The sequence below is a fragment of the Manacus vitellinus genome, unplaced genomic scaffold (assembly GCF_001715985.3).
Source record: "Manacus vitellinus isolate BGI_N305 unplaced genomic scaffold, ASM171598v3 scaffold_15_pilon, whole genome shotgun sequence".
Lineage (NCBI taxonomy): Eukaryota > Metazoa > Chordata > Aves > Passeriformes > Pipridae > Manacus > Manacus vitellinus.
In genome coordinates, this window is record NW_021939122.1 from 14539579 (window position 1) to 14561861 (window position 22283).

Here is a 22283-nt window from a genome sequence, read left to right on the forward strand (position 1 = left end):
ATAGGGAGGGGAAAAAAGGCAGATATGTACTTCAAAACCAAAACGTAAAAGCATTCTGGAGTGGTTTTGCCAGAAGGTCTTTTTGTCTATTTGTGTTTTGACAGAAAGATCTGAGTATCAGGAATACTGTTCTGGGGTTTGTACTCTGGTGTATCTTATTAGTAAATATTTAAGAAATTATAGAGCTGCAGTTGCTTTTGTGGCCAGTAACCAACTGTGTTCATTTCAAAGCACTAAACAGTGTATGAGAACAGTGCTCTTAACTACCCTGCATTGCAAGAAGTTGTTAAAATTTAGAAACTGGTTGTTCTCTGCTCTGCCTTCGCTTTAATCCAGTGCCTGTCTGACTGAGAGATTAAGAGAGACAAAAAACCCAGCCAGTTTTAAGGAACTCATATAGTAGCAGGGCAATTTAATTTCATCCAGCAGTGAATATTTTGATCCAGAGTCTGCACTGTGCTTTCTTCTGGGTTACGTGACAGGTTGGTGGCATGATTTGCTTTGCAAACCTGTAAATGAGTTCATGTTTGTGAATCTTTCAGCTGTGGTTTCTTCCTCCACCCTTTTCTCATGAATAAACTTGAAAAATATTTAGGACAAGATTTCTCTGGACTCACCACATCTGATGATATCTTTTTCAACTGTGGTCTTTGTATATGTGTACTTCTAAAACAATTGGGAGGTGTGGTGCAATGTGCTTCCTTGGAGGGAGGAAAGATTACTGATCTGTTAGTAAAGATTACTAATTCTGTGAGAAGAGTCAACCACACAAAATGCTGAAACTAGCATTGCAGCTGGGAGGAGTCTGTGGCTTTGGTTCTAAACTCCCTTTGGGTTTTGCCAGTGACTTGGAGCAGAGAAGTGTTTGGTCAGTTATGGTGAAACACCAAAAAGATTTTAATCTTCTTGACAACTACATATAGCAATATAGTAATAAGTTCAGTGTCCTAATCAACCACCTGACTTGCTACATGAAGAAACTGAATGCAATTAATAAATATTTCAGATTGTTCTGTATGTGACTTACAAGTGGTATTTGACTAATGAAATACAGGATCTGGCAGTACTAAAGCTCGAGACATCGTTGAGCGAACTTTGTGTAAGAGTGGGTTCATTCAATAAAAAATAAAAGGAGCATTTAAAGAGCCTTTTATTCCTGTCATAAAGATGCTTTGTGCTATTGCAGTTGTGTATTTGACAGAAGGGTTGGGGATGGATGCTGCAGAAAATTGTCTTGTATTTTGAGTGTATTTTGAGACCTGCGTGATTTCTGTCTTCAGGGTCATGACATGGCTGGTGAGTTATGATTTCTGTGTTCTAATGAAGTTTTCCGCTGTACTTAGTGTCTATGTATCCATAAATCAGTTACTCCTTTAACATTGGTTGTTCTGCATATTATGGGGTGGTTTGGGTTGTGTGTTTTGTTTTGTGGGGTTTTTTTAAGGGAATGTTATCTGATTTTGCTTCTTCTTAAGTCCAGAACAGCAGCCTCATTAGGACTGGGCTCAGAGTTTTGAGTATATGTTGGCAGCTAAATTGTGCACAACCACATGGGGCACAGGGCTGATTCTGCTGTGGTGCAGTACCGTGGGTTGCTGTAGTGACCTTTGAGGTTTTAATTTTAAGTCTGTGAAATAAAATAAATCAAATATGTTTGGTTTTGTTTTGTGGTTGAGTTTGGCTTTGGGGTTTTTTTTGTTGTTGTTGGTTTTGTTTTTTGTTTTTGTTTTTTTAAAGCTGAGTACAAATAGGTATCTTGATTTAGTTTGTAAGATACATTTTAACACATGGTTCTAGAACACAGCGCATAGTGGTCACACAGTTACACCAGTTGTTGCACTGTAGTTTTTCATTTCTGCTTATTGTGTCAAAGTAGTTCAACTTATGTAAGTATGGGTGATTAACAGCAGACTAGATATTCTCCTGTATAAGTTGTTGCAGTGTGATAGATAATGGAGAGGTCTGTTCTCATTTAAAGATATAGCAGAGTGCATAAGGCAGCCTTCATTAATGTATACTGTAATAGCATTGAATGTCTTGGATTATGTCAGAGAGATTCTTATGATAAACATGACCAACAATTTTTAAATTGTCCATAAAATTTAATTTTCTAAGGTCCAAAACTACCCCACTCCCACCTTCCCCTCCACCACCCCTCCATAAAAACCCCCCCAAAAAACCCAAAAAACCCCCAACAAAACAAGGCAAAACACTCAAGTACTTTTAAAATACATAAACTTATAAACTTGAACTGGGGAGAAAAGATGAAGAAAAAGCTTCTAACTTTCAGTAGATTAATCATACTTTCAACATCTGGAATTAAGGTTTTTCTTAAACACACTTTTGAGATACGTAGCATTAATCCCAAAGCTTTGTGAGGGTGTGCAGAGCTTAGCCTAGGAGGCAGATACTCAGTTCTGGCATTAGTTTTTTTGCATTGTTTCCACATTCTGGCACTCCATTTCCTCGCCTCACTGAGCACTGAAAGGGACATAAATTGACATAACTAGAATTTTGTGACTGGGGCAAGGGAAGCAGCCTGAAAGATAAACTTTAACCTGTCATCCTGTCAAAAAATTTGCATTGTTACAGAAGTAAGAATTTATATACCATGGAGTCAAGAATAGTATGTAGGGACAATGTATTAAGATAAAGAAAGTGCATATCTGAAGTTGTTTTTTTCATCCTAAAAATAGAATCTAAACTTCCCACTACCTGATGTACTGTTGCATTAAAAAAATTTGGTTTTCCATTTTCTTGGTATAAAAAGTTTTGAGTATTTTCGCTGGCGTAAAACAAGGAATTCCTAACTGTGGTAAAAGTTGAACAGCTTAATGGGAAAGTAATGAAAGAATTTGTCCTGTCAGTGTAGTTTTGGGACTGCTGACTTCTCTTAGCCGTCTATACTGTCTTCAGCATGCCACAGTTCAGTTATGCAACCTTGGGAAATTTCTCTCCCACTGAATGCTCTCTTCCTTTATTAAGGCTAATGGGAGTCATGTGTTCATGTCAGTGGGAAAGCAGAGCCTTACAAATCTTTCTGGTAGATTTGGTGGAAACAGAGCTCACGTTCGTTATTGCTGTGTTCTGGGCAGTTGGATGTCTCATTAGTGGGACGTTAATGATGTTCAGTGAACTTCGTTACTGGACAAGAGGATGTGGTGAAAATATAAAATAAGTGACTTCTCAATCTTATAACTTCCTGTGTTATTGGATTAACTTCTGCCTGTTGTGCCCTTTCTCTCATCCCAGCACTTAAACATTGCTACCTGTAATGTGGTGGATATGATGCTGGAGGTGCTTCAACCCCACTGTCATAGTCTCTCTGCCCTGAACCTGTACTGTGGCTCCCCTCTCCTTGGAAATTTGCTGCAGCTCAGTAGCAACCATTAGGTTTTCAATCCTTCTGCAATTTAAGGCAGGGAGCAGATCATAAACATCCATCAGGTAGGAGCCAGATTTTAGGCATGAGAATGTCAGTGTAGTACCTCTATAGTGAGAGCCACGTGCAGAGGGAGCAAACGTGGGTTTGCACAGATCCGCGGGAAGGGCCTGCGGGCGATGATAGCGAGAGCCACACCACTGCTTCCCTGAGCAGATGTTCCTGCAAACACCTCCTGCTAACAAAAACAAACCCACCATCTCCCCACCAAGTCGCAGGACAGGCTGGCCCTGATGTGAGGCCGAGCCCTTGGCCGACAGTGGGAATTTGCTTATCCTCAGAAAACGCTGCCTCTCGTTTTATCTCGCCGAGGCAAAGGCAGAACAATAGGTTATTAGAGCATTGGAACAACACAGGCTTTGAGTGACCCCCGTGTTACTGTGTTGGGCAGGCGAGGCTAAAAGAGGAGAGATTGGCTGCCCTCAGAGTTAATTTGGCAGCCAGTGTGTGGAGGCCTGGTCTGGTGGTGGGTGTGAGGTGAGGGTGACCATGAGAGAGCACAGAGGGCTTCCCCTCAGGGCTGCCCATGAGAAAGGAGAGCAGTAAACATAGAAACAGAGAGCTGGCAGAGCTGAAAGCCCTTGGTTTGATTTTTCTTTCTGGTATGAAATCTGTTTTCCTTCATTCTTCAGCTTTTATGACAAAACTGTCACATTGCTGATTTTTGTCACTGTGACTCCAAGGGGCTGGAAATGGCTGAATCGCAGGTGAAGTGTCCGGTCACAAGCAGAAAGGTGGTGGCCTCCCCAGTCCTACACAGAATGGCACAAGCAGGCTGTCACATCCATGCACAGTCCAGAGACCTGATTTAGTCTTGAATGTAGCCTTTGGAGATGTCATCCTTCCTGAGACCGTGTGCATCTGTAAGTAATTAGATAAATTATGCCATTGATATCTCAGAAATTAGAGTCACAGAATCACAGAATATTCTGAGTTGGAGGCGACCCACAAGGATCACTGAATCCGACTCTTAGCCCTGTGAAGGACACCCTAGGAATCTCACCATGTTGTGTTGTCCAAGCACTTCTTGAACTCAATCAGGTTTGGTCCTGTGACCACTTCACTGGGGAAGCTGTTCCAGTGCCCAACCACCATCTGGATGAAGAACCTTTTTCTAATATCTAACATACTGAACTAAGAATATGTTTTTTCAGAGGAATAAGGGTGTAGGGGAATGTTTTAATCTATGAACAAGGTATGTTCCAGCTATGGGCCGTTAGTCTTAAAGGTGCATTTTAATTAGAAGCACTAATATTTCAATGCTGGTAAAATATATAGAGCTGCAGAGTAGACATGCATTTTGAGGAAATTCAGAAGGGACACAACATTCAGATGTTTGCCAGTAGCTCCTGTTTTGTAAAGCAGAAACCAGTTTCTTAGTCCTTCAGCTTTCACTTGCACACATACCCTTAACAACAAATAAAGAAACCAGCCTTCCTAATGACTCATCAATCTGTCTTGGGTAGAATTTTCCTGCCTCCCATGCTGATGGAGGAGCCCATCCAGTGAGTTATTTGAAAGTCAGTTGGTCTTAGAGAATTAACAAGGTGATGAAACTACCTTTATCTTCTGGACTGGTGTACCTGTCGTATGCTGAGTATGTAAATGTATGTACATTTTTTAAATGTGTTTTTCTCTAACACGTAATAAGAATTCTGGCATCCCCTTCCTGGGTAGTTATCTACTCAATATGCAAATGTATTCCCCAGTGTCCTGACTGGAAGCCTGCTGGAAGGCTCCCAGTCGGCCCTCACTGTGCAGTTCCTGGGTTGCATCTGACAGTCCAGAACCAGAGACTTTTCCATCAGTCTGATGGGGGCAGAATGGACTATCCATGAGGGAAGAAATAAAATGGGCTATCCATGAGGGAAGAAATATTTAATAGTTATGATGTGCACCTTTTTTTTAATTTTTTTTTTTGCATCAGTTGAGGAAAAACAAGCAATGGCAGCAGCTGTGCCATGTGAGCGAGTGTGTCATGAGCCTGCTGGGCAAGGCATAGTGAAGGGCATTATTCCTCTGGGAGGTTGGCACTGGCCATGGCCCTCCAGAGTTGCCACAAAGGATTTTCTGTTCGACATCTAATGCAACAAGCACATTCATATGTTTGCAGAGGGTTTCCATGGAAACCATGTAAACTGTGATGCTAGCAGACAGAGCCAAAGGTTATACTATTGTAGAGGCCCTTTTGTGTTCCCTTTAAGTGTTTCAGAGCAGCTATATTTCTTAACTGATACTTTGAGCCTATGAAACTATTTGTTCAGATTTTTGGTTTAGTCTTCTTTTCCCCCTCCTTTCCCCCCATCCACCCTTGCCTAAGCTTTTGTCGTGGTTGTACTGAGGAGGCCAGATGAGCTGCAAGAATAACAATGAAAATGTGGTTTTTATTTTAGTTTTTTTTACATAGGATCACTTGAATATCATTATTTGAATTGATTTATCTTTCTGTTAGTGATAATGGTGCAATTGGCAGTGGAAGAACAGGGCACAAAAAAAACAATCAACCCATTCTGCCCCTACTAGTACAATTCTCAATTCTGTTGAATGCTTTTATTGCTCAGGTAGAACTAACTCAGGTCATTGCTCGCTGGCACGTGGGGAATTTTGAATGTTTGTCTCCTCTTAGAAATATGAACCTATGCTATTTGTAGACACTAGTTTTAACACTGGCTAGCCTTTAGTATGCTTTGAGAGTTCATGCTGATTTTAAATTTAAATTTCCAGGCATACCTATTGCTTTGTTCATGTTTCAGGAAGTACACCCACCATGGGCACAACTGCTACTTATTAAGAAGAAAGAGAAGTATTGACTCTTCTATAGCATTATCTGAGTTTCCTTTTGACTGCCCATGTTTGCAAAATTGTGCTTGTTCACAAGTTCAGCTTAATTATCATGGGAGGTTATTTCAGATGGCTGATCTCATGTCTGGGCTTCTGCTGCAGATCAGAGAGAGGTCTAGGTACCTGTTTGTTGTTCACCTGCTGCTCTATGAACATGAGATCTTACCTGATCACACTATGCATATATTCCTTCCTGCCACCTATCTTTTGAACCTGTTGGTTACTTTGAGCCAAACTTGGTACAAAGGTAAAAACGTAATTCATTTGTGCATTACAAAAGTTGATGTCTGGTTAGAAGACAAAGAGGTAGGATTTTGATGCACAGGTTCAACAGAGGTACAAGTTGCTCATTCCATCTGATCATAGGGCAGTGACTAAAGAACAAGTCCAGGCTCAGTGTACATAATCAATTGAACTTGTAATCAAGTTTGCAGATTCGAGACAATTTAAATTCTCAGTTTTAAAGAATAAAACGTGCTTTGCTGAAAAAAGTGCAACAACCTCTTAGGTGCATAAGATATTCCCATCTAATATAGGCAAGTAACCTTGGCATTAATTGTGTTTCTGAACTTGTGAAAGTGCTGTCTCAATTATACAAAGCAGCACTTAGTAATTACTTTTTGTGGATATCCCACACAAGGATGAAACAGCCAAATTGGAGCATCTACTGTTGAGGGCAATAGTTTCTACTACAGAATGAAAAGGTGGAATGTGCTGTTAGCTCAGCATACTGCTGACTTACTTTTGGACAGCTAGGCATGCCCATGACCTGCTGCACCATACCAGGAGGGGCCAGGAAGGGATGGATTTGTTTGTTTACTTATTTCTCATGTTTTGTTATTTAGATATCAGATGTGTAATTATTAAAAGCCTTGTATCCAGTGCCTCAGGAATGTGACAGATAAAAATAACTTCAAAAAAATAAACCGTCCATGTTAGTCTTGTAGAAACCACAAGTCTTCCAGCCCAATATCACATGATTGCAAACAACACATTGAATATGACATGAAAATGAGCACAGGATAGATGTAATGAAAACCTTTCTTCAAGTTTCATATAGCATAATTGTATAATTGCACTCTGTGAGGGATGGGGGTTGTGTGCCAGGTAGGAGTGTTTTTCATTATGAATTCCAGTTTTCTGGATTTGAAACCAGAAGTCTCAAGTCTGTTCATATAGCACAAAACTTTGTATGCTTTTCATCGCTTCATCCTGACTGCTTTGCAGCACAAACTCTAATCAGTTTTGAAAATTTATCACAGAGAGAGAACACAATACTGATGAGGCAGGCTGAAGTCAAAATTCCTTAGCAATTTGCCAGGCAATTAAAAAGAACAAAATGAAAAACCCTTAGCAACCCACAAATGGCATCTGACATGCTTGTTTCAATACACACTGGAAGCATCACTCAATAACTGAAATTGAAAAAATTTGAAATCTAGCTATCTCCTACCCAAAATAATGCAATAAATTAGCAAGTTAGAGCAATGCATCTTGAAGGGGGAAAAAAAAAATCTAAATACTACCCAACTCTAAAAGCAGCACCCATTCCAACACTTCCAGAAACCTTTGAGATCAGACTCCTGAGACCAGATTAGTCCTGCAGATTCCTTTTTTCCTCTTTGGATTAAGAAGTGAGTTCCAAAAAAAGATGTGGTTCCTCCACATCCCCACTGTGGTTAATCCAGAGCTCTGGCTGCCCTGGGTCGGTGTCGTCCTCCACAACATTCCAGCACGTCTGTGAGAGCTGTCATGAATGAGCCTTTGGCAAGCATCTAATCACCTATTATTCAGCACTTTATTAATCAAGTTTTGTGGTATTTTTTTGGCATGTTTTTACATTAATGTGGAGATCTTTAATGCTTTGAACAATGTTAGGTTTTTACAGATGTTTAAAAAAAATTCCACAAAATGCCCGATACATAAGTGAAAAAAATAACTGAAAGACCTAGAAGAGATGTTACTTACCTTCACTCCTCAAACAGATGTGATCTGTCTAGTCTCAAGCATTTTTTGTATCATCAGTAATTATGATATGAACTGAAATTCCACTTACCCAGGATGGTTTCCATGAGTTATTCAAATATTCAAAAATAAACATCACTATAGCTCAGAAAACAATGTAATTTTTACAGTTGTTAATTGATTTTTAAATTTGTTGCTTTTAAATCATAATGTTACAGTTAAGAGAAAAATTTGCCCCCGCATCTCTCTGCACTCAGGCTCTGAACTCCATCCCATGGGTAACATGTCTGATACTTGCATTCAATATAAATATAAACAAGTTGGAATGCAAATAAACAAATAGCATTTTCAGGCCTGGTTTACAAATGAGCTTTGGAAATTCAAATAAAACAACTCTTACGTTTTTAGTTTTATCTAGGAGATGGATCCATCTAGTATCTCTGTTGGCTTCAGCATATTCTTGGAATTACAAACAAAAAACAGTAGAAGTCAAAACTGGAAGAATTGCTGGGAAAGGACTTGAGGAAGAGTCCTTCCTGCTGCATGTGTGACAGATTAAAGGCTGTATGTGCCTTCAAAATTATAACTGAGGTCTTTGCAACTGGGATTCTGAGCCACTGGTGCTGCAGCTCATTCAAGTCCGTGGTTTGAGGAGAAACCATGAACAAGCTTTTCTTCATTTGTGTGCCAATACAGTAGTATAAAGTGTCTTCTGAAGCAGTCTCTGGTGGATGGTGTTTGTGCCGCCTTGGCTGCCAGGAAGTTCTGTTCTCCTTTTTAGACACGAAAACATGCTTCATGAACTGCTTAGGACAAAAGAGAGGGTGAATCTCTAGGACAAGTGTTCAATGTCAGCTGGTTTTGCATTCTAGAAACAACCAACACAGATGTTTGCAAGTCCCCAGGATTTTGCATAACATGCCAGGTCTGGTGATACCAGAGTTGTTTGCTGTGGAGTGTCTTTTATTTTATGCAAGTTTCCAGTGCTTATGAGTAACGACGGAGAAGATGAATTGTGGGATAACAGTAGATAATTGCTTGCTTGCACTGGGAAATAATAGTAACCTAATTATGAAATATTTCTATATTCTACTTTTGACTTTTAAAATACTACTCTTACTACTGTGCCTGGTGCTGACTCACCCCCTCAGTGTGCGTCTTACCAAAGCTTTTGTTAGTAAATCTTCAGCTCTCGTTCAGGGATGTGCTGGCTACTGCTCTGGGCATGTCTCCTTCTGTGGTTAAGTCCAAAATAACCCTCTGCCTTCAGACAGGCTTGCTTGAGATTCAGTGAAGTAACTTTCCATTCCTGAAGGTGTAGAAGACCTTTGGCTCTCTAAATTCAACTTACTTTTCGAGTATCATGAGCAAAAGGTGGCAGAGACAAGAAGCAGGTCAAATTCAGGCCAAGTCAGTTGAGATTGATGTACATAATTATATAGGTTAAACATTGAAAGCAAATGAAATTTTTTGTATTTACTAGTTAGGTAATTGGTTGTTTGTTTTTTTTAAAATTATTTTCCAGCAAGCTGAAGACAATATTAGCCATGTGACTATACACAGAAAAAGTGTTTCTGTACCACCGTAAATCCTAGGGATTTCCCTGGGAAGGATAATTAAAGCAACATGCTTTGAACACAGCTGATAAAGTAGCTGCCTTTTGAACTTATGGTGAGGGCAGCCAGGCCTTTGTGGCCCTTCTCTGCTCCACACTTTCCCCTGCCCTTCTTGCCCAGATTATTTTTAACCCTGATCCTTTTGTGTAACCAGTGTAGACTCAAGCTTCCTGGAGAGGTGTGCTAGCACAGCTAGGGGGAAATAGTGTTTTGAGAGGTGGGGAGCTGAAACACAAGGGGCAGGATTGCCTTGAGTCAGCCGGGAAAACATGAAAAACTGTAGCATAAGGTGTGTTTAACTTAAGTCCTCTGAAGATAATAATTTTGTAGGTATTAGGGATGCCCCCATAACCTAAATCAAATTCTGCGTATTTGTTAACTTTTTTTGTGTTATGTTTTAACATTCATGAACATTCATATCTGTAAATGGACCAAGGAGGGGAAAAATTTTTCCATGTATTGAGGCAAAATTAAGTCTGATAATGCAGTAAAAAAGCAAGTCTTGAATAGGGTGACAGAAGACACTTGTCAGAATAATTTGAATATAGTGATTTACAGTTTTTTGTCCCTTATGCCATCCCATGGCTGATAGAAGCTGTTAAAATCCTATCAGCAGAGCTTTCCCTCTACACCTCAATTTGAGCTTGCTTTTTGGAGCATTTACTAAAGTAAAGGTGTAGCTTTTTTCTTGAGTTGCCTAGGTTTTTTTCCATGCTTCTCATGGCAAATCATTGGCAATGTGTCTCCTGCACAGTCAGGCCTGGACTTGGCTGGCATCAATCCCTAAAATTACTATTTTTAAATTCCAGTTAAAAACCTTAAGACAGCTATAACATTTCCACTAAGCCTCTTGTTCATATTTGAAATCAACATATGCGATTGTTGTTTCATCTAAAATATTCAGAGTTTTTGACTGTAACTATCATAAATCAGCTTTTTTTAAATGCTGTTGTTTTCTGTTTAATGTGAGAATGACATATAAGTCAGTAAAATGTTAAAATTCCCTTTCTGAGACGCTAGCCAATTTATTTTGACATGGTCAAGCTGATATTGGTGTATTAATGTGACTTGTGTTATTGCTCTTTATTTAAAATTTATGTCAGCATGATTCAGAGGTCCCAAGATGAACTTGGGGGGAATCGTGCAGGGTGTGGTGCATAATGTAAATAAAGATACAATTTGTCCTGAAGACTTTATGATCGAAGACCTGGCACAATTTCATCTTTTCCCCAAGCCTCCAGTTACAAATATCCTACTGAGATTAGCTGTTGGCCAGGCTTCCCATTCCTCACTTACGAGTTACAGAGGGTGTTGAGCTGCAATTCTGTATGGTCAGTGCACGGTGGTGGTCTTAAATGGGGTTTGAGACAGAACCGTTGCTGATGGTAAAGGTCAGGATTTGATGTGAAGAGAGAGGAACTCCAGGGGTTTGGGCTATAAAAAGGTTTGGCTGCGTGCTGCCATACACGAGATCGGTTGTTCGTGTAAATATTTGTACAATCCAGCAGTTGCCCCGTGTCGATCATCTGGTTTGCCCACCATCGCAGCCTCTGACCCTCCAGCAAAACGCAGGAGGCAGCTGCTTTGGCCATGACATTTCTCAGGATAATCAAACTGCCATAAATCACGAAGGCTTTTCATGTGCCTTGGCATCGATAAGTTTTCCCGGCTCTCTAAGGTCACATGTTGTACCAGTGACCGAGGAGGGCTCTTGAAGATTGCCAAGAGCAACCCTTGTTACTCCAGGTAGTGCTTTCCAGGTTGGTATGAGTCAGTGGGATTTTAAAAAAAATATTTACATAAAAACTTGCTTCTTCTACCCCATGATTGTGTAGATCTGCATAAAGAGTGTAATTGTCTCCCCTGCATCTGTTCAGGGACACCCCAAGAAAAGAGTCACCAGAGGAAGCTGGAGGCTCTGTCAGAGAAATAAAGTGTTGCAAAATACAAAAGGTTTTGTCTGTTTTGACTGCAATCAGCTTTTCCAGTTACGTGTTTTTTTCTCACAGAGAAGTTCTTAGTTGATACTACGGAGGAACCCAGGTTTCATCTTTTTCAAAGGTTCAGGGGGATTTTTCAGCCGCTGTCTGTGTGCGGGTTATGTGTTTGCGCACTTTCACGGCTTAGTACGGATAAGTGCCACCAGAACGTAATCTTTTAATTTAGCTCTGTGTTGTCTACTGACTCGTGAAATATTTTTAGGTGACTTAAGCACAAGTGATTATGTAGATAAGCGGAGATCAGTCCTTAAAAATAAAAAAGTGCTTTTTATTGTCTTAAAGTTGCAATATTTTGGAAAATACTGACATACTTTTTCATTATCAAGGTTCCAGGTATCTCTGAATCTAAATGAAATCAAAAATACCGTCCTAACTTCTTATTCCCCTCTCATTTGTAATTTGCTGGGTCCTCTTGGAGCATGAATAGGCACAGGGTTGTGAGAACCAAAAGTTGAAGCCTCTTTGGTGGTGGAGCATTTGCATTTCATCAGAATTCTTAAAACCAAAAGGAAAAAGCAATTATTCCTCATGAAAACTGATATATGTGTCTTATGTCTTTCATTTCTGTTTTTTTATTAAAATTGAAATACACATTAGGAGTTAAAGCTCCCTGACTTTATTTTTAGGGGTTCCATGACTTAAGAAAAGGTCAAACACAAATAAATAATCTTATTTCTGCTCTGTCGGTATAATTTGCTTGTATCCCTCTGCACTAGTTGGTGTCAGGAATGGGTAAATATAGGACATTAATTCCCAATAAGCGCTGAGATGACGGATGGATTCTTTGAAGTATGTCAATATTTGCTAATAATATTTGTTATTAGCAAATGGGTTTGACGTGAGTAGGTAGATGGTGTTCTCTGTAAAAGAAGGATAACAAAGCAGGGTCAGCAAGAGCCAAAATACACTGCCAGTTTAGGAGAGCCCACCAGTTCTGCTCCATGGGTCAGCTCTGACATGGGCTGTGCTGATGGGAGCAGCTTGGGGGGGCCTGGGCCTTCCTGCAGTCCCATGATGTTTATATTTGGATGCAGTTTATTCCCTCTAGTGCCTAAGCTTCGAGGTGGCATTGGGAGAGGGCCACTGCTTGTATCTTCAGTTGGATTTGCCAAAAGAAACCACTTTCAGAGGAGACTTGGTTGAGTTCTTGCAGGTGGAGCATTCCTGCTGCCTGTGAACTGGCTGAGGGAGGACCAGAGCAATGGCACTGCTGCCATCACTGTGCTGGCTGGCTCCTCTGCCACAGGTCTTCTGCATTCAGAACAGCTTCAAAACACTTGCAACTTGAAAATCTGCAGCAGTTCATGCTGCTCTGGTCCTTACCAAATCCTCTGGAGCAGTGGAGGGGGGAGGGGGTTTTCTGTGAATGGCAGATGAATTATTATCCTGGAGCAAAGTCATAGTGAGATGAAAAATGTTAGAGGAGGGGAAGTAACTTCATTTCCATTGTTGTCATTCAGTGCATCTGTGCTTTGTGTGAGAGCAGCTTTTTGCATATGTTATAGGGAGAGGTTTTCTTTTCCCTGGCAGCTCCAGTACATGTCCTTAGCTTTCTGCTACGGTGAGGACATGCTTCCCAAACAGCAGTCTTGCCTTTGGATAGAAGCAGATTATTTAAGCTCAATGTTCAGATATTTTGAGTGATCTCATATCCTCTGCATGAAATTTTAATTTAATACTCCTCTATGAAAATAGCTTAAACCAGGAGAAATTTACATTCTCATCATAGAACTAATTTTTTACTGTACTTTTTCATGAACTTCAGTTTAACATCGAAGATGAGAGAAAAACAGAGGAAAAGTAGGTGTGAGGTAGGACTGACATGCTTTTCAAGTCTAGTGAGTACAGAAACTATTTTACAGTTTAATAATTCAATGTATTAGATGTTCTGGTGGTTTTATTCAATTGAAGGAGATGTGGGGTTTTTTTAATTGCCTTAGAAATAGTCTCTGTCCACACTGTTTCATAGGACCAGTCACCCTGTGTACCCAAGCAGAGGTGACAAATAAATATCAGTACTCCAAAGTGCAGCTTAATGTTGTTTCAAAATAAAGGCATACACTTACATGAGTAAATAAAATTTACATAAGAGCAAAATATAAATCAGCTTCCAAACTGTTTCTGGTATATTTCAGTGAACCAGGTAGTTATTAAAAATAACAAATAAACAAAAGGAGGAAATAAAACTATCAAAGAGAAAAAATTTCAAGGAACAAGTTTAGAGAAAGGGACAAAACCAAACCAATGTGATATTTCTGTATGACTAACATTCTTCTCTTAAAGAGAGGTTTTAGTGACACAATCTGTTGTGTCTCTTCAAAGTTACAGATTATTAGTTCTTACTTGCTTCTATTATACAGTTATAGAGAACTGGTATGGCAAACTGTGTCCAGCAGTACAGAGGATTTATAGTGAATTATCAGCATGTGACACGAATCCCCCTTTACCACTCTGACATTTCAGTGCTTTCTTATGGTTCAGCCACCCCTTGCTGCTGCGATGCAGGAGTCACCTGTGTGAATCATTTCACCAACTAACTCTGGATTCCTCCTCTGCTACTTCTCAGTAACCAGTTTGCTTGTGTGATGAGGTTTGTTCTGATTTTAATGTTCTCTGTACAGAACAGCATAATCTCAAAATGTTCTTACTGTCTGTACAACCTTAACTAGAAGAAAACATTTTGTGGAGTGTGGCAAGGAAGCCCTTATGCTGCCGACTGCTCAAGTGTCACACAGTGATGGAAACAGCCTTCCCTTGGCACAAGAGGTTCCATAGTAGGCAGGATGGACCCTGGATCTAGATTCTAGAGGCTGTGCTTTTGAGAGCAGTTTTGTCTTTTATCACACTGTCTCTTAGAAAAAGGGTAACTGCGTAATTCACTGATCAAGGGTTCTCTCCATCATGAAAAGCTCACACAGCAGTGAAGGAATACTAAAATGTGAATGAATGAAGTAGTTTGGGGCTACAGGGTTAAGCAGGCAAGTTCACTTATGAGACTCAATGCATGCAAATAGCATTTAAGGCCATGTGGTAGAGCATATTGAATACATCAAACCATCATTCTAGGCTTGGGAGGTTTTTTCCCCCACCGCTTGTGCTGCAAAATGTTGGCAGGCTGGCCTGCAAATGTGGAGGTGCAGATTGCACCTGCTACAGTCTGGGTGCATTACAAGGAGGCTTCTGTAATGGGGAAGAAATGTCACATCTTCAGTTAAAGGTAGAGATGTAGCCCTCATATTCTGGATGGTTTTCAGCAATTTCTTAGTTCTCACTTCTTGACAATAGAGAGTATCTGGCTCAGTTCCAGTTTACACTGAGTAAAGCATAAGTTGCACAGCTTGAATATTCATGTTGACTTTAACATGGCGCTATAGAATTGGGCAAAAATAATGCTTTAGATTTAACACAGCAACACAAAACCTGTGTTCAAATACACACAAGTTCCTACTTCTTAGGAAAAATATATCTTGCTGCCATATAGTCTCTCTAATGTGGTGTCTGAAAAGAGATTAATAAAATTATTAGCTTGCTCTATTCAAAAGCAGAAGGACTTAAATATGCAGCGCTGAATTAGAATATTTGATTAGTAACTGGTTTGGGCTGTAGTATGACAAATTGTTTATGGCTGCATTGCTACTGGAAGAAGTGGTATTAGACACCTCTGTATCATCATTATCTTTGTTTCAGAACAAACATTTGTGTAGATATGCAATTAGCTGGCAGGGGAACTGATACAGCTGAAAAATAAAGCCACTTAAAAAAATTAAAAAAAACCCAAACAACAAAACAGACCAAACCAAACAAACAAGAAAAACAAACAACAACAAAAGCAAAAAACCTCTGCAACTCAGCCATAGAGTAGTTTTTCCTACCCATTCCACCATCTGACCTTGGAAGCTTTTGCTGGCATGAATATGAAGATGTGATAAAGGGAGAAAGATGGAATGGCTGGGAAGGTTGAGAGAAGGTGCGATTATTTTTTTAATGCAAATATTATATTGTGTCAATTCAAGGGTGTAGTTTGGCTTGAGTGCCAGCATACAGAATCACTGTGTAGTAGTAAGATCAGTTAATATAATTTTGAACAAATGCTACCTATCTATTTATTTTCAGTTCCCCAAATTGCATTTAGAAAATGCTAATGTCTGAACATTGTGTAAAGTAAGATATATAAATGAAACCCAAACCCATTGTAACATAAATAAAAGAAAAAGAATTTAAAAAACAATCTGTCAGCTCCTTGTCAGATATTTATAGTATTTGATGTCCTGATCAGGAGACTAAAAAAAATTAATTACTTTTTTTGCCCTGAAAGAGATTCAATTCTATGTCATTACTAAGATTTACACGAGGAAGGACGAATAGTTGACTTTCTAATGCAAGAAAATAGCACTGGTGATGCTTTTCTCAGTCCATATTCTCCTGCATGTTTCCCTGTCCCTGTTAAGCATTCCCTCATATTCCTTAAGTGTGTGTGTTTCTGCCAGCTTACTTACGCAGCTGGAGGTGTTCTCTAAAGCCAAGTCTTTGATTCAGACTGGAACCTGCCTGTTTCATAGGGAGGCTGGAACTGAGATGAAGAGACACCCAGTTTGCTTCCAACAAGTCTCCTGGCAGACAAGATACTGGAGGGTGGGGGGAAGAAAGAGCAGAGTGTTCCTTAAAAACAAGCAGACGAGAAATAGCGAGAGCAGAATAGCACAACGTGCTCCTCAGAAAGGAGCTGCTCACACGCAGTGTGGTCTCACTCGAGTGCTCAGACCTGAGATCAGTTGCTCCTGTTAATGATGCAGCGCACACACTGCAGGTTTGCAGGGCTGGAAACTCTCAATAAGATGGATTGTACTGCATAGAGAAAATGGAGATGTCTGAAACCAGCCATAAAAAATCAGCATAAAAGGTAGGTTAATGTTCCGTTGCTAGGTGATGTAATGATTTGGTCCCTTTTCTGTTACTCTGTCTTGTGGTGGTATTTATTTTTATATACATTCAGTACATTATGAAAGATATAAATATATCAAGTCAGTTCTTTCCGGGGAGTTCTTTGACAAGATAAATTTTCCTTGCATTTGGTCTCTTGCACTTTTTTTCTTTAGTACTTCTTGTTTCTCTGACCTCGTTATTATCTTTTTTTCTTTTGTGATTTGACATTCAAAATAGTTATTTGCAACAAAAGCAGCACAGCATGTTACTTAGACTATACAAACTGTCAGATAGGGATGCTCAGGATGTAATGTTGCAACCTAAAATCAACAGTTTCAAGTTCCTGGAATAAATTGGAAGCTTTTGTTAAATAGAACTTACTCCTAAGTAGAGAGATACACAGTTTCCTGATGGGGTGGGAGGGGGAATGTTCTACTTTCTCTCTAGCCCAGTTACGAGTATAAAATACAGAACAGGATATGGAGGCCAAACCCATGAGCTATATAAGGCATCAAAGCACGGGAGGACACGACCTGTTTTCTTTTGTATCAGAATTGAGTTCAGCATGAACCAGGAGGGCAGAATTAGAAGGGGGAAACAGAGTTAGATTAACAAGTTACTTTGTAGCAAGAGCTTGTGAGCCTCTTCCTTTCACAGGTCCCTAAAAGTATTTTCAGCAGACGTGAAGATTCTGTGTAACAAAAGTTTATCCCTGCTGACTTGCTCTTCTTAGTTTCTCTTCTCCCCTTTGGAACACTTGAACCATGGGTGGGCAACTTGCTCTTCCATATGCTTTGAATCTCTTTTTAGCATGTCAGCATGTGCATGTTAGGCCAAAATGTGGACTAAATTGTGTCTCAGCTGAGCGAGAGTGGTGTCTCTCACCAGGATAGAATCAGATCCTAGTTTGTTTGATTTCTCTGTGTTTGTCCTTTCTGACCTGTCTAGATAAAGTGTCATGTTGCTATAGGGTCTGTCATTTCTACTTGTGCCCCAGTCTCTGGAACCACTCTTAAGTGTGCAGAAGAAACATTAGCTAGTACTGCTTCGGAAGGTGGGACCTCAATTTCTGCAATTCATAAATACATCATTGGAAGGGGTGAAAGCTAAAAGTAGCCTTGCAGCAAAGCTGATTTTATTTCTAGGCAAAAGTATCTTGAAAAAAAAAAAAAAAGAAAAAGAAATGGGGAGGGGGAGAGGATCCTCTATCACCATTCATAGATTTTGGTATCTGGGTTTTCTGCAAATACTTACTTTTGTGTCATTGCCAGTTCTGTGCTGAGAAGGGGAGGTACTGATTTTTTGATCCCCAAAAGCCAATCGCATTTTTAACAAATGTCCTCTTTCTTAAAAAGAAATCAGTGGATGATGCAAATAAATAATAAAAGAATGGCCGATTTGTTTAAAAAATTTCCTGGATACAGTAGGGGTTATATGAGAGTCAGCCTGGGCCCAACAGAGCGGGCATTGAACCAGACCTAATAAGAACAACTGGACCCAATACCCATATTATGTTCAGTAATGGAGGGGGGTTTGTAGTACAAGGACTTTAATGTTATAATCTTAATGGCTAGAGGTAACAAACCAGGCTGAAAGGAAAGAGGAAAAAATAAAGTCCAAAACAATTAGAAAAATCTTTTTTGTGGATTTTAGGTTTTGCTAGCCACATTTGTGTCATTTTTACAGATGAATGGGCTTTTCTGTCACTGTAAGAGTGAATTGCAAAGTAACGGACTTGAACTAATTATGTCCTGTAAACCTATAACAATAACAATAAACTTGTTTTGAAGTTCAGACATGCGTGTAGTTGATCCAGTCAACTGAGTGAATCAGCAGCTGAGCAAGTCTGCTACTTGGGGGTAACGGGACTCAGGAGCATTTTAGGGAAAAAAACAATCAGATAAGACATCTCCTGGGAAGGAAGAAAAGAGTGGGAGTCACAGCTAGTCACCAATTCAAGCAAGATTTTTGCTATCTGCATTTCTAGACTGCTTTCAGTTACCTGCAGGTGCTGGAAAGTGGCTCAGATGGAGGTTCATAGCCCAGCGCAAATGGAGAACAGCTTAGACTGACAGGTCTGGTCTCAAGCTCTTCATACCTTGTGGCATTTGGCAAGGGAGCTCAAAGTCTTGTGTTTTCTCCTAATACTTCTTTTCTTTCTCATCTTAAACCTCATCACTTTGGGTGGGGGGAGAAAGAGGGAGGTACACTCCTCAGGTTAGAGGAGTGGAGACCTAATACATGATTACATTTATAAGGTATCTTTCTTAAGCTGAGCAGTGATCATAGTCCCAGGCACTAACCCAGGAGGCTTATCCTTCTGCTTCAGTGCTCCCACTTGGGAAAGACAATAGTTAATTCTTTAGAAAAACTTAAGCTCCTTTTATACTTCTACTAGATTTTTCCCAAACCCTCACTTCCTTGAAGCAAGCCCCTTGTTTTCTCCCCAGCATCCCTAAACTGATCACACATACCAGGTTTCCCCGCGGTCAGTCAGCAAATGCTGAGTGAACTCATGTTGCACTCGAGCAGCAAATGAAAAACTCACCGATGTGTTTCCACAGCCTCTGGAATGAAGCCATCAGAGTTCATGGAGCTTGTCTCCAGGATGTGAATTATACATCCCAGAACATGGTATGTTCATCCAGCATGCCAGGTACCTCTTGGGAGCTATGTGTGTGCAGCTGGATAGCATTGCATCCCAGATCACGTGTGTGTGTCTCTCTCAAAACCAAAACAAAACAAAAAAAGAGGGCAGAAAGAACAAACCCGATTACAACTTGTAAAAACTGTTGTATTTCATCTTGATCCCAAATTTACAAGAAAATTGTAGATGTGGTTGTCTTGGCTCTTAGCTGCTAATGCTTTCCCAGCTCCATAGGTGGTATCTGTCTTGTTTTGTGTCTGGAGTTTCATGCTTGGTTGCAGGGCTGCAGTGCCCCAGGATTTCATCCTTGCACTCTCCCTTGCATTGTGTCAGCAAAGCCGTTTGGGAATCAGTGTGGGAAACTGGCTGAAGACCAATTTGCATCCTCCTGCCAGCCTCGTTCCTGGTGTGGCTGTGCAGCAGAGGGTGCAGCACAAGGACTGACAGGACTTGCTGCAGGCAGGAGGAGGGCTTGGGCTGCTGGAGCTGGTTTTGACAGGGCTTCCTAGTGTTTCATCTGGAAAATACGTGAGGTTATAGTTGAAGCAGTTCAGATGCTCCACTTTTTGCAGAATACCCCAAACAGTATTTGCAGTGACCTGAATGAGGGATGGGTGAACTGTGCCACAGAGCAAGGACACTTTAAACCACTGATACCATAATGTCAAACCACGCTGTTTAACACTTTGGCTTTTTTCCTCTGAAGATGTGAATTATCTACATACCAAATATATTTGCATGCAGATATTTTTTATTACATATATTATTGAATGTAGATATTTGCATGTTAAAATGTGCATTTTCATAATGTACTATCTCTTCCTTCAAATCTTGCTTCTCTTTATTCCTCAAACCTGAGAAAGCATCCCTCTTCAGTAGCCTTTTGAGGAATGGTGTTCCTGAGTGTGCTTCTGAGCCTTATTCTTTGTATGAAAATACAGGTGTCTTCTCCTTTCCTTTTGATCCAGTTCTGTTTGTGTTTAAAAATGCTTATCAGGTTTTTTAATGAGATTTTGAACCTTCTACCAAGACATGAAAGTTCTTGGGGTGTTTTTTTTCTTAAGGTGATGAGCTTCAGTGAGAATCTTTGCATACAATTGCTCACAAAAGGAGAAAAACTAAAACTCAGCTATTTGGTGTGGATGTAACCTCAATCGTGTGTAACCCAAGATATAACCTTCTCTGCAGTTGTCTCCAAGTGTCTCCTGAAAGTACGGACACCAGCTGGAGCTCTGCAGAAATTTCCTGGTGGTCTTTGAGTGGCCTGATGCCTTGTCTTGAAGCTGCAGTTATGAGATGCTTTGGAAATGCTGTAATTGAGGAATGCCTTCCTTCAAGTTGGGAGATGAGCTCTTAGCAGATATTAAACAGAGGCCTTGTTTTCTGGATGTGTTCGCTTGAACAGCTCAGGAAGGAGAGCTGTATAAAAACCTTGGGGGGCTGATAAGTGCAGTCTAAAATGATACAGGAAAGTTTGTCATAAAATATATAATGGTCATTTCAAATTTCATTCTTAATTGTGTTCTGTTGGGGTTTCATTTTAACTTGGATAGTGATGGTTATGTGCTATCAGAAAACTTATTAATGGGTTTTAAGCACTTTTCTAGGATTTTTCCACAGTTTTCTGATTATGACTGTTGTTCACTTGGTCTCCTTTCATTTCAGATGGTGTTCTGCGGACACGAAGAAGAGCATTAGTTGTGTCCAGACCTGGAAGTTATATGCAATTTCCTGCTTTGAATTGTTAACCGTTCTTCCCTCTTTTTCATGTTTCAGGTGAAGCCTGCCCTCTGCACTGCTGAAGGATGAGTACTGATGCCAGTCAGGTGGTGGTCACTACTCCTCCCCCGGCCACGATGCCTCACAAAGAGCGGTACTTCGATCGCATCAATGAGAATGACCCGGAGTATCTCCGGGAGAGAAACATGTCTCCTGACCTGAGACAGGACTTCAACATGATGGAGCAAAGGAAGAGAGTCACTCAGATACTGCAGAGCCCTGTGAGTGCCATTAAGGGGGAATAAAAAGGAAAGGGTGTTATTTTTGGAGACTTAGAAGAAGAAATCTGTGTCACATCTAGATAGAATGTCTCTGGACCATCTCCTAAGAAGAATCACGAAAGAGATTATCCAGCATTTTGTTTGCATAGTGTTTTGTCTGTGAACAAGCAGCCTTTATTGTGTTGTTTTTTCTCCGGGTGCTTTTATATTCTTATGCTCCACTGCAGTATTACAAAAGGATGTGGCTGGCTGCAGGGTACTTAATTAGAACTTAGGGGCAGGAAAGAGAGTGAAGGAGTCATTGGTCAAATAGAAATAAATTAGGGTATTACTTGGTGTTCTGCATTCTGGGTTTGAATATTAACCTAACCTTTGCATCAAGAATGCTTTAATTAACATCTATGATTGAGTTAAATTTATTTAAAAGGTAGACTGTGTGTTCTTTTTATGTCCTTGGGGGTAATCATACCTGTACTTGGCCATATTGGCACTCATCTACTGGTTGTGTAAGTTCAATACTTGTGTAGGCTACATATAATTCTATCACATCTATTGAGCCACACTCATAGTAGCTTTAATTTATATTTTAATGCCTGTATTCTTTGGGCTTAACTCGATGAATACACTGGAAAATAATACTGTTGCCTTTAGTATTTTGAAGCCGTAGGGAGCAAGCAAGGCCTGTGCGAGGGTGAGCCTGTGGGAGTGTTGAGTAATGAGAATAATGGGGACTGAGAAGGGGTTAAGTAGCTTTACAGATCCTTCTCTCTTCAGTTCCTCTGTAAGTTGGGGTGCTGCTTCTGTAACTTTTTTTGAAGCTTTTCCATATGTAATAAGATGGCAAACAGC

At 40.1% G+C, this 22283-nt stretch overlaps 1 protein-coding gene across 4 annotated transcripts in view; it reads left to right on the top strand.

Annotated features, from left to right (window-relative positions):
- Positions 1–22283, top strand: part of ADD3 (adducin 3) — a 62140-nt gene that overhangs the window by 16006 nt on the left and 23851 nt on the right. For 2 of the 4 annotated variants that reach the window (XM_018069300.2, XM_018069302.2), the window contains exon 2: positions 21211–21434. In XM_018069300.2, coding sequence (XP_017924789.1) covers positions 21240–21434 — 195 coding nt within the window. In that variant the 5' untranslated portion in view covers positions 21211–21239. Of the gene's footprint in view, positions 1–1199; positions 1297–16502; positions 16765–21210; positions 21435–22283 lie in introns of those variants that run through there. The other 2 variants (XM_018069301.2, XM_008919633.4) reach the window with 2 other exon arrangements.